The sequence below is a fragment of the Mchenga conophoros genome, linkage group LG13 (genome assembly GCF_057382185.1).
Source record: "Mchenga conophoros isolate Kocher_MC1m ecotype Shallow Benthic linkage group LG13, M_conophoros_male_GT1.1, whole genome shotgun sequence".
NCBI classification, from domain to species: domain Eukaryota; kingdom Metazoa; phylum Chordata; class Actinopteri; order Cichliformes; family Cichlidae; genus Mchenga; species Mchenga conophoros.
The window spans coordinates 17912250-17924256 of NC_140538.1; the positions used below are offsets into that span (position 1 = coordinate 17912250).

The window sequence follows — 12007 nt, forward strand, 5'->3', positions numbered from 1 at the left end:
CGGCCTTGGTGCAGCTGGGGAACCACACTAGAAATCCATACGTCAGAACGCTGCTGATGGCACAGTTGTAGAAGTTCAACATCAGAGATCTGGGAATGTGTGCGCTCCGCAGTCTCCTCAGGTAGTAGAGGCGCTGTTGGGCCTTCCGTACAACTGAGGTGATATGGTTGCCCCAGGACAGGTCCTCGGTCACAGTTACCCCCAAGAATTTAAAACTGCTCACCCTCTCCACCGCCTCACTGCCAATGAAGAGAGGCAGATGGTTGTTATGGCCCCTCTTCCGGAAATCTACAATGATCTCCTTGGTCTTTTTGGTGTTTAAGACCAAGTTATTGTCGTGGCACCATGACTCTAGTTGTTGTACCGCTGTCCTATAGTTTGTCTCATCATTGTTGGATATAAGTCCGAGCACTGTAGTGTCATCTGCAAACTTAACAATGAGATTGGACGCGCAGGAGGAAATACAGTATACAGTGTGTAAACTTTGTGAATGAGTTTACTCATCCACAATTTTCTGCTTGTGAAATATTGTGAGCTGGTATGTAATTTGGTTTGCTTGTGCTTGTTAGATTGACTACTTGAAGAAAAAGTACTTGGTTTTGTAGCAATGATCAGAGAAACAGAGTGGAAAAACCCTCAGGGATGAAACTCTCACCAGTAGTTATTCAGGTACTCCACTTTACTGCTTAGGCTTTGCAGGGAGGGATGTGAAGTTGACGCGCTTAGCAAAAAAATCATCAGGTTCTAGTTGGTTATTTTTATTTAATCTCTAAAATGTATTTTTAAAGCTCTAAAATTTACTTTTGAGATATTTGACATGCTGTACAAATAGCTTCATGGTTAGAGCCAAAAATCCTGCAGTACAGCTTTCCATCTTTGACTACTACACTACACAATGAATATCAGGGATTCAAGAATAAGCCCAGAAACGTCCTAATAGTCTTTCTGCTTGCTGAACATTCATTACAGCCTTCACACCCTCATTTTAGAGAGTATACAATAAACTTTTGTGATATAAAGCTGAAATTCATTAAAAAAAACAAAGTCACCATTATGTTGTCTTGCTCATGCTTGTAGTGCAGTTTACTGCTAGTATATAATAACCGGTTTGATCCATGAAATTTCACTTTGTTCCTTTTTATGTAGCTTCTAACACAGAGGACAGGCATAGCAAACCTGATTTGTTATGCAGCCTTAGCTTGCTGTGGCAATAGTTGTTCCAACTTGAACAAAAGACATGAAAAATTCATGTTTGTGATGTCAAAATGAAAAAATGTTGTCCAGTGTTGCTTGGCAATGTAGTATTAGCTAAAGTTGTGTGTAAATATGATTTATAGTTTATTTTCAGACAAAATATAATTTAGCACAACTTCATTTATTTCTGACTTGTTGATCTTTTACTTGGCAGAATCTGCTGCTCCCACAAAACTGTTGGTCTTTTTTTGTTGCTCAGCATAGCTTTGTAGCATATCACCTCATGAATGCAGAATGCAATGTTTTCTTGTTTAAAGACCCAAAGTGCAGCTTCTGAAAGATCTTTTTTTTTTTTGTTAAGCAAAGAAAACAACTTTTCATAGTCGCAGATATATTTTTGGGATAATGTTATGATTTAAAGGCTCTTAATGTAGTAAGGTATCGGGATTTTGTAATAGATCTATTACATAAATGTAACTTAGAAATAAAGAGCGATACTCGTTTGGCACAATTATTAATTTTTTGATTTGCATTGGCATAAATAAAATTTTGGTATTAGAGTAACGTGTTTTTTTAATATCTTTAGTTATGTTTGATTTTTCTTTCATTGGTTTGTTTTATATTGTGAAAGGTAACTTGAGCATTTGTCATTTAAAACAAAACAAAACTTGACATATAAACTTGACAAGTCTGATATATTTGATTTTTGCCCCTAATGTAGTTGGTATTATAACTAATATGTTTTCGACATGGTTTAACCAAATGGGCTACCATTACTTAATGTCTTGTGCATGTATGATTTTTTTTTCTTAATGTAAAATATAAAAAACTAAAAAAATAATGGCTGTAATTGGTCAAGTTCACTGGACAAATGATTTGCTTCTAAACAGTATCACTTATTCTTCTAATAAATAAATATGAATAAAAAAAATATAAACGTGTATATTATTTCACACAAACATAAATCTGCTTCCAGGTTTTTTTAACTACTAAAGATGAAAACTCACTTATCTGCAGAGCTCGTATCAGTCAAAAAAATGAACCAGTGTTGTCTAAGATTGATGGAGAATTTAATGTTTCCTTCTTCTTTTCCTCCCAGTGAGTCTCCAGACCGCCATCTCGCAAAGGCTAAAGACCTGCAGTCCACCTCCACTCTGGAACAGTTCATGGCCAAGCTCTGCCCCCACCATCAGAGACAGATAGTAGATGCCATAGGTTTTCTACAGACGGAGATCAAAGCACTTGCATCCTCCAGTACACATAAAGCCTCTAACTGTACCTCTGGTGTCAAGGGAACTTCTTGTTCCACTGCAAAATCCAGTGCAGTGACTCCTGAGAAGTCACACCCCGAGATAAGATTTCCCAGTGAAGTCACTTCCAAGCCAGAAGTCCCAGGCAGTTGTGCAATGAAAAATGTTCCAGAAAATGCTGTGCCGCTGAAATCGTCTATAACCCCTAGCACTGTTTCGGATCTTCGCAGCCCTGGGTCAGGGAGTAACCAGGCTTTGGTGACCCCCATTGCTCATCCAGTAGATGCAGAGAACCGTCATGGTGATCATGCACCTCTTAAGATCAAAATTATGACCTCTAATGATGCTGCTGGTAAGAAGCTGTGTGTGCTCAGTCCCACTGTTTCTACTCACTCTGACACTTTGGAGGAGAGACAGAACTCTGATTCATCCACCAGAACAGAGACTCAGACTGCCAGACTGAGCTCTTCTGTAAAAAGACATAATCAGGGTAGCCACACACATGAAGCTAGGCAGAGGGTAACTATTGGACACCCCAAAGATACACCAGCAAAACTGTTTCCCGTCAACAGTTCTTCAGACTCTGTGCGGACGGCCAGGAAGACCATCAGGTCGTCCTCTGATCATTGGACCAAGGACTCTCCATCTAAAGGAATAGTTGACCCTGATCTTGGCCACTGTGACATTGTTTTTATTGACAAATCAATTACAGAGTGTGTTAAGGAGCCGCGGCACAGCATGGTACCACGTCGAAATGCCAGAAAAAGCACCAGAGGACATTTGTGGTTGGGGCCAGATGAAATCTGGGAGTTAAAAACTGTTCGTACTTTGGCTGGAAAGGGTAACTGTCCTAATCCAATGCCAAAGCTCACACCATTGGTCACTCCAAAGCAAATACTTTCAAAGCCTGAAGGTGTGCCACCTGTGGATATGCCTTTTGTTGGATCATGCACGGAGAAAATAAATCAACAAATGCCTACACAGGAGACAGATGATAGTGTGATACCAGGCACAGAGGATATCATAGAGGTAGCAGCCAGTAGAGTAGATATTATAGTTGAAACTAGTCAGACAGATCAGTGTCAGAACAAGGGACAGTCTAGTCCTTCATCTCCATTAAGGACCCCAACAGAGAGCCAAGAAACCATTAAAGACACAGAAGTAGAACAGGATGCAGTTGCAGATGTAGGGATGACTACAGGAAGTGATGAAAGTGTTGATCACGCTACAAATGAAGCAATAAAAGAAACTGACCCAGAGCCTCAAGAGGAAATGCATGAAAGTACAGAGGAAACAGTGGCAGAAACAGCCCTTGAGCCATTAGAGAAAAATACCATAGAAGAACCAGAGTCCCAGATTTCATCAGATGAACTGCACAGTAGTGAACCCGTTCCCCAGCAGAATAGCATCACATTGAATAAAGTTGACGAAGGTAAAAAGGAAATAATGCCAGATGAGCAACCTCAGGAACTTCAGCTAGAGACACGAATACACAATGAGAACTGCGAAGGGACAGATAGCGCTAATACCACAGTTTCAGTAGAGGAGATGATGACGAAAGAGACAGAAATCGAAACACCTGAAGTAGTTGAAAGTGTTACGCCTTTAGAGATAGAAAATGATAATGATAGTGACTATGATGTATCCTCAAAGTCACTTGACACACTCTTGAAGGAGTTGCCACCTTGGCGTAGGAAAAAAGGTAGCAAACCTCCAGTATCAAAGCTGCTGAAGCAGACAGAAGTGGTGATAGTGGGTCATGTTAATGGAAGACCCGTATCTGCCTCTGACAGGAAATTGCGTCGTAGACCAGGTAACGCCACATCACCTTGTAAAGCTGCAGCAAAATCGAGTCAGAATACATCCAACAATAGTTTTGAGGTAACTATTGTCTCTACCGCTAATGAAAAGAATATGAAGAAGCCGTTACCTGACACACGCATACCTAAAGACTCAATTGAGACTGCTGTCATTGAGCAGGTGACAGAACCCCCCCCTGACACACAGTCAAGCCCAAATTCAAAGCCTAAACAAATCCAGAAACAAAAGAAAGTCCTAAAAGATGATCAGCCTACCGATGATCCTCAAAACCCTGAGCCCAAACGTCAGCTTAGATCTGCAAACCAGAAGCCACCTGAAACTCCAGTATCGAATTCTATTTCAAATCCTGCCACTCCCATTTCATCTCCAGAAGCACCCCCTGAGCAGCTTCTTTCCCTCCCTCTTCCTTGTCCACTTGCTGTTCCTGCATCTCCTCTAAACGAGTCCTGTGATCCTCCAACCTCTGAACTGTCTCAACCAAACACAGTAACTGAAACTGTGGAATTAAACACTGAAAATACTGAACCAGTAGAAACTCCATCTGAAGAAATGGAGACGAATGTTGAAGAGCAAAGACTGCAGGCCAGACAGAAACTAAGATCTGCCAAGGTTGTAGCAGATGACAGTAAGAAAGTGCAACTTAGCGGTGAGGTATCAAGTCCCGTAAAGGCCGAATTGCAAACACAGATTATGCCATTAAGAAGTAAACGGGTTCTTCAAAAGAACACAGAAGCAAGCAATGTTGCCGTGCAGCCAAATGTAGCAGCTTTAGAAGACGGGTCAGTAGAAGATAATGATTCATCTGTAACAGAAAGAAGAATGCCATTAAGGAGTGATGAGACCAGTAAGGGTGAAATAGCCTTGCAGTCTGTTACTCAGTTGCCACAAGTGGACAACAAAAAATTAGCACTAAGATCACAAAGACTGATCCCTGTCCCCTCTACTAGTGCTTATATTGTAGCCCCAAGACAAAACGATGTAGCTTCTCCTGTCAGAATAATGCCAGAAAGAATAACTAAAGCTCAGGTGAGGTCCCCCTCTGGGTCTGTTGCATCCGTGTCCCACAGTTCACACGGCCCTATCATTACTCCTAGGCATGAGCCCCCAAAACAAACGACTAACAAATTCTTTGAGACTTTGACTGCAGAAGAAAGCCAACAGCTAATTACAAATCTGAATATTAAATATGATAAAATGCAAAAAGGTTGGGTGCAAATGGATAAGGAGGGTCAGCCAGCAGCAAAATACAAAAACAAAGCAGACCGGCAGGCAGCTATATGGAAAAGTAAGCGCAGGGCACGAAAACCAAAATCTGCAGAGCATCAGAAATACTCGCCAGTCCAAATGCTTTTTATGAAAGGTTTTAATCTCTCCAACATTTGTCGCTGGTTCCTTGAATCAACGGAAACAAAATCTCTTGTCATCGTGAAGAAGGTGACCACACGTCTTCCGTCAGAAAGTCAGCTGTGCTTCCACAACTCGTCAAGTGCGGCAGGGACGTCTCAGGGTGTATTTCCAAGCGTACAGGCAGAGCGCTTAAAGAAGCATTTGAAAAAGTTTGCCATTGCCTCTCCTGTAAAGAGCAACCCCAGGAGTCAGAAGCTGATTGCTAGAGCACTGGAGCAAGAAGCAAATGCAGTCAAAGGGAAAGAGAGAGGAGATCTCTCCAGTAGTTCTCAGAATTTGACAAAGTACTCCTCTGCCAAAGCTTCTGCTCAGATAAGTGAATCCCAGAAATCCTCTGGAAAATCAAAGAATCCAGCTAGCGCAAGGATCCTGAGGAAATATTCTAATATTAGAGAGAAGATGCAGGTTCAGCAAACTACTAGTAGACTGAAAAAGGCATCCAAAATATTAAAAACCAGCAAGATTAAAAGACTTGCCACCACAAAGTCGTCCTCCAAGTCAAATCTGAAGCAGTCTCTTAAGGCACAAAAATCCGCATTACCTGTCAGCAAACGAATGAAAGAGTCATCGGCGAAAATGGAGAGGCGAAAAATATTGGCTAACAAAAAATCAAAGCAAACTGTAAAATATAAAGCTGTGAGGGCTCAGAGCAGTGGTAGAGCTTCAAGAGATACAAGTAAAAAGGAGTTGCCTAAGAGATGTTCTCAGAGACTTGGGTCTCCTAAAATAGCCGAACATAACCCTGTCGACACACCTAAAGGCAAAGCGGACAACAAAAGGCACACTGAAGCAAGTTCTGCAAAAATCCAGTCGAAGGAGTCGTCACAGAGTACACCTACTGAGATCAAAGATGCAGAGAATGCTGCTGAAACCCCACAGCAGAGCACGGATGTCAAGGTGCCAACCTCACCTGACCAGGTGCTAACAAGATCCCAGAGAAAAATGGAGGCTGCTCTCCCTCCGAGCGGGAGCCCCAGTCATGTTTCAAAGAGGGCCACGAAGTCCTCGACAACACAGCATGCATCTCCCAGATCAGTTAGGAAAACTGATGAACCTACACTGACGAGAAGCGGAGCTTTAAAGTCTCCGGTAAAAAGAAGTCCACGCAGTGCAACAAAACTGGCAACCAAGAGGGCTCTGAAGCTTGCAGACACCCCAGCGAAGCGCACAAGGACATCACTCTCAAAATAAGATTGAGACAGAGAGATCATCTTTATTTAGAAGATTTGCCTCTTTATTATCTTTTATCTGGAATATACTCCGAAGGACCAAACCCAGTCTATTTTGTGTACTCACCAAACTCTTCAGAGAATACCTTTTGCAGTAGGTAAATGTGAAGAAGAAACACATTTGGAAATTTGTTTATCAGTCAGTGTGAAAATGCAAATGTGACGTATTGTTCAGATTTCTGTTTGTTTTTAGGACTGAACACCAGTCCAGCGTGATGTCTGGCAGTTGTAGCCGTTTGGCTTCATGTTTCAGCGCTCTTGACACGGCTGGAGATGACAACAGCCTAACAAATGTTTTCAGAGTTAGGAGAACAAGCATCAAACTGGGATGCATAAGAATTTGTTCACAGTCCTTTTGTTCCCTTTTTTTTCCCCTTTGCTGTTTTTGTATATAATTATCGTTTTAGATGATAGCATGCACTGCGTTTAAGCTTCCTATGTAAGTTGGCAGTTTGTATCTCCAGCCTGTGTTCAAATCACAACAGCGTGAATATGTGACTGCTGTGACCAGGTGCCTTATTTATGAAGTGTAATGTAATAGAATGTGTTGCTAAATGTGAAATCTCCTGTCCTCTGCTTGTAACAGCTTTCAGTTCCCAGAGAGGCAGTCAGCATTAATTTGCTACACACAGTGTGTGCAAACTGTTTCCGTTCCGCACAGTATGTGCCTCACACTTCATCTGCAAATTCTCACGTTGATTTAGGCGTTCAGATTTTCGTACTCATCTTCCACCTGAGATTTATTTTGTGCCCATTTTCCCACAGCATTAACATAAAATTATTCTTATTATAGTTGTATTAGATGTTGAGATCTGAATTGTTAAGAGACATGCGTGTTATATATGTGTCATGACAAAAGTTTGTAGCTTTTTTTTTTTTTTTTTTATGTTTTTTGAGGTTTCGTCACTATGTACCTCCACGGTCACTTTTGACAATTGCACCCAGTGTTACCTGCACATTCTGGTGACTTTTGAGTATTTTACCTGCGTCTGCATGTGGTTATTCTTGTTAATGCTTAGACCGTTTCACAATGCAGCCATGAAACCTCCCATTAATATTTATGCCCCTAAATCCCGTTTGAGAGTTAACTAAAAGCTGTAAACTATGGGAGATGATTTGGGAATTCTAGCTTATTCGTCAAAATTCCTCCAAACAAAGGCCTGAACAGTTTGTGTATTTATTGGTAAGTATGTATGAAACGGTAACGGACCGTTGCATTAATCGTGTTTCGCAAGCTGGATCTAAAATATTTGGGGTTGCTGTAGTCCCTTTCTGAGTTGTGCATCCAGGTGTTTGGCAGTTTTACTTTTTATGGTCTCTTTTTTTCCATTTCTTTGTTTTATTTTCACTGACAGTTAGATGTTCTCATAATGTGACGTTTGTTTACTTCCGTCATAGTAACTTACATTAGTGTATTGTCAAAGGAAAAAATACCATTTTAGCACAGTTTTATTATTATAATAATGATTATGATCATTTTCTTTAAGAGGATAAATCATCTGTAAATGCAAAACAGGTCTACCATGTTTTTATTGTTATTTAAGAACTCCATTTAGGCTAATGGATTTAGCAAATGTAAAACAGCCCACCAAATACCAGACTTGAACATGTTTATTCTTTACAGTTGCTATTTAAAGATTTTCATTTTGTATATTAGAAAGAAATACCTGCTTTATTTGTGGTAATCCCAAGAATGATACATCTTTATGTTAAGAACTTTGTATTTTTGCTGGAGTTGATATAAAGATGTTTGAATTTTATGCATGTTGTTTTTTTGTTGTACCAGTGTTGCTTTATTACAGCCTCAACGGAGGTGCTCACACAAGTACATGAAAGTGAAATGAATTTCGGGGCTGGGGGGGCACTGAACTGTGTATTATCAGTATTTTAAAAATATTCACAAATCATCACACAGTCAGCATCCTGAATATTCACGTGAACTTGACAGTATGGTTATGGTTAGTGTAGTTTACTAAAATAATTGTATTTAGTTTAGTTAAGTAAAATAACAACTTGAAAGCCACTGAAACAAAAATAGCAATTATTCAAAAGCTGTGAGAAAATCTGAAATACAGTTGTGGCACTTTAGGACCTTGGATGCTTCCCCCTGATGGTAAATTTTTCAACTTTGTAGTTAACACAGTATTGATGGCATTTTACATAAATGGGACCTGCCATACGGCCAAAGGGCAATAGCCCCAATGCCCACAGGAAGCTCCCACTGTGCTGTTGGACCGATTGGTAAACAGTTGGCCTCCATGACCTTTGTCAGTGTAGAAAACAGTGAAGGCACTATAACCTGTGTGACACGAAGTAGTTAATTTATTTACCCTTTTTGGTGATATGCAGTTAGGTCCCTTTTCCAATTGAAGGACACGCCACCTTAGTAAGTCAGTAATTGGTTACTACCAAATCTTTAAAAAACAAAGTTCTGCCAAGTAGAGCCTACACCTGCAAACAAGGCATAAAATCAAATCGGCAACTTCCTGTTCTCTTTTCGGCATCAGCCATAGCTTTTGTGTGGTGCAAATGCACTGAAGTAAAATCACTGTCCATTTCATCAGCTTTAGGGTTGCTAACCCAAAACAACAGATGAGTTATAAATAAATAAAATATGTCTCCAAGTCATTGGGAATTATATCATCAGGTCCAGAAGTATTTTTATTTAAAAAAAAAAACCCAAATCATTTTGCCCCTGTACACCACCACACTGGATTTGAAGTCACACAAAATAGATGTGAATCTACAGGCTTGCAGCTCAAATGGTTTAACGAAAGTATAGTATTAACTGTTTAGGAATTATTTTTTTTATATTTTTATTTAGTCCCCCATTCTCACAGGCTCAAAATTATTTGGACAAACTGATGTAATTTTTAATGTAAGTTTGATGGAAATCTTTGCAGTCAGTGACTTCCTGAAGTCTGGAACTCATGGACTTCAGGAATGTTTCCATCCTTGAGATAGTCCGTCAAGGCCTTTTTTGCAGCCACATCAGCTTCTGCTTGTTCGTGGGGACCTCTCAGCTTTCACTTATGTCTTGAGTAACTGAAAGCATGTTGTGTTTGATTGAGTTAAGGTTAGTGATTTGGCCATGAGAGAACAATACTTTTGCTGCCATTGGGGAAAAAAAAACAGTCTCCCCCTTCTTGCATCAACATCCCTTTGGAAGTCATATTGAGAATTCCAGTGAAGTGCTGCCAAATGCAATTTCAAAACCTGGAATTGAAAATTGTGGTGTTGTACAGAGGCAAAAGTGTGTGATTTTTTTTTTTTTTTTAAAAAAAGTGTCACTGTTTCAAATACAAACTTGTAAGATTTGCCAAGTAAAAGAAGGAAATGATGGAGACAATTTTTAAAAGCACACACATTTAAGTTTAATTAATGAAAAGAGTGGAGTTTTGGTAAACATTTTGTCGGTGGCAATACATACATTCAGCATTATTGAGTTTTCAGTTCAATCCCACCATCAGTCCTGTAACATAAACGCAAACAGACAGAACCCAGACAGGGATATTTCTTAGTTTTTGCACCATTTCAATACAACAGAGACATTGTGTTGTTCACAATAACATTTATGTATATAGTTCATAGGATGGAAGAAAACTGTGTTTCTGGTCATGTGACCAGTAACTGAATTACATCTCAATATAGCACAAGCACCACTAAGATGTCTACCAGGAAGTTGAATGCACCAGTCCAGTACAGATTAGTGCAGAGGAAGGAAAGGAGACATGGAAAGAAAGTCACATTTGACTAAACGCGCACCTTTACGAGGCACACAGCCTAAGTATTACAGTGACTGTTCATCAGTATCCTTTATGGGATCTTTAATGTTTTTGTACACCACTGGGATCACAGCGACAGCATGTAAAACAAAGTTAACATGGGTAGCAATATGAATAGGAGCTCCGTGATGCAACGCTGTATGAGCTGAGATCTGCAGCCTTTCACACTATAAAGAGACTTTAACAGTTAGATCAGCAAAACGGATCAAACACAATCCCGATCTGCAGAGAGAACAACACCTTAACGCCATCCCGATGGACTGTCACTTATTCGACAGGATGTGATTTCTATATCTTACATTGGAAACTAAATAACAGCTAAAAGTTACCACTTCATGAATAAGCATAGGTCGTATTTATCTATACACATTTATACATTCAGGTATGACGTTCACTGTAATTGGCACCATTGCTTTCTTTCTTTTTTGTTGGTTTTTTTTCGTATGGATTACCACTTAAAACTGACAGATACTGAAAATGTCCAGACCGTTCTCGTTTACTTATCTGTCAGTAGTAGGCATGTAATGCTTCACACACAGTTGCCTTTTCAAAGCAATCTTGGATGACACACCTTGATAACATGATCATTGTCCACAGAGGCAACTTCATCCTGTTCCTTCTGGCTTGACAGCAGCTTATGATCAGTTGAGCTTGACTAATTTAAAAAAAAAAAAAAAAAAATTTAAAAAACAAACAAAACAAAACCCACCAGCTCACAAATTCAAATGACAGAAATGCAACTCGAGCACTTCAATCCAAATGAACACGGAAACAATCAGAAGTCTTTTAAGTGTGATGTGTTAATTTCAAGGGAAATTTGAGGTGGGGGACATCTCTTAATCTCAGCTCTGAACTCTCCGGCCCCTGCAAGCAAACCAGGAATGTCTAAGCCAGAGAGGAAGGTCAAACACTGCTATGAAGTGTTGTTACAAATACAGTTTTTTTACGTAATTAATTTTTTTAGTTACCTTTTTAAATCTTTTTGACATTTTTGATCTTCACTTTCTACAGGAAAACGCCATTAGATAAAATAAATAAAAACAAGCACAGACTCTCAATGAATTAATGTAATATTCACATGGAAGACAACATATACAATATTAAACATATTTCTAGACCAATACTGCCTTCTATACAAAAAGGCCAACCAGCTGCTGCATTTTTTTTTGGCCAATTAAATGTAATTAATCACCTTTTGGAGCATGTGAGATACAACAAATTAAAAAAAACAAAAAACACCTAGGGAACCAAATGAACGCCTTTCCACCAGTCCCAAAGCTTCAGGAAACAGACTTACTCTTTAACATAGAAAAATACTATA

At 39.6% G+C, this 12007-nt stretch overlaps 1 protein-coding gene across 2 annotated transcripts in view; it reads left to right on the top strand.

Annotated features, from left to right (window-relative positions):
• Window positions 1-8661, top strand: part of LOC146561109 (uncharacterized) — a 26357-nt gene extending 17696 nt beyond the window's left edge. For both annotated transcript variants that reach the window (XM_085296880.1, XM_085296881.1), the window contains exon 7: window positions 2294-8661. In XM_085296880.1, coding sequence (XP_085153006.1) covers window positions 2294-6863 — 4570 coding nt within the window. In that variant the 3' untranslated portion in view covers window positions 6864-8661. The remainder of the gene's footprint in view (window positions 1-2293) is intronic.
• The last annotated feature ends 3346 nt before the right edge of the window (window positions 8662-12007 follow it).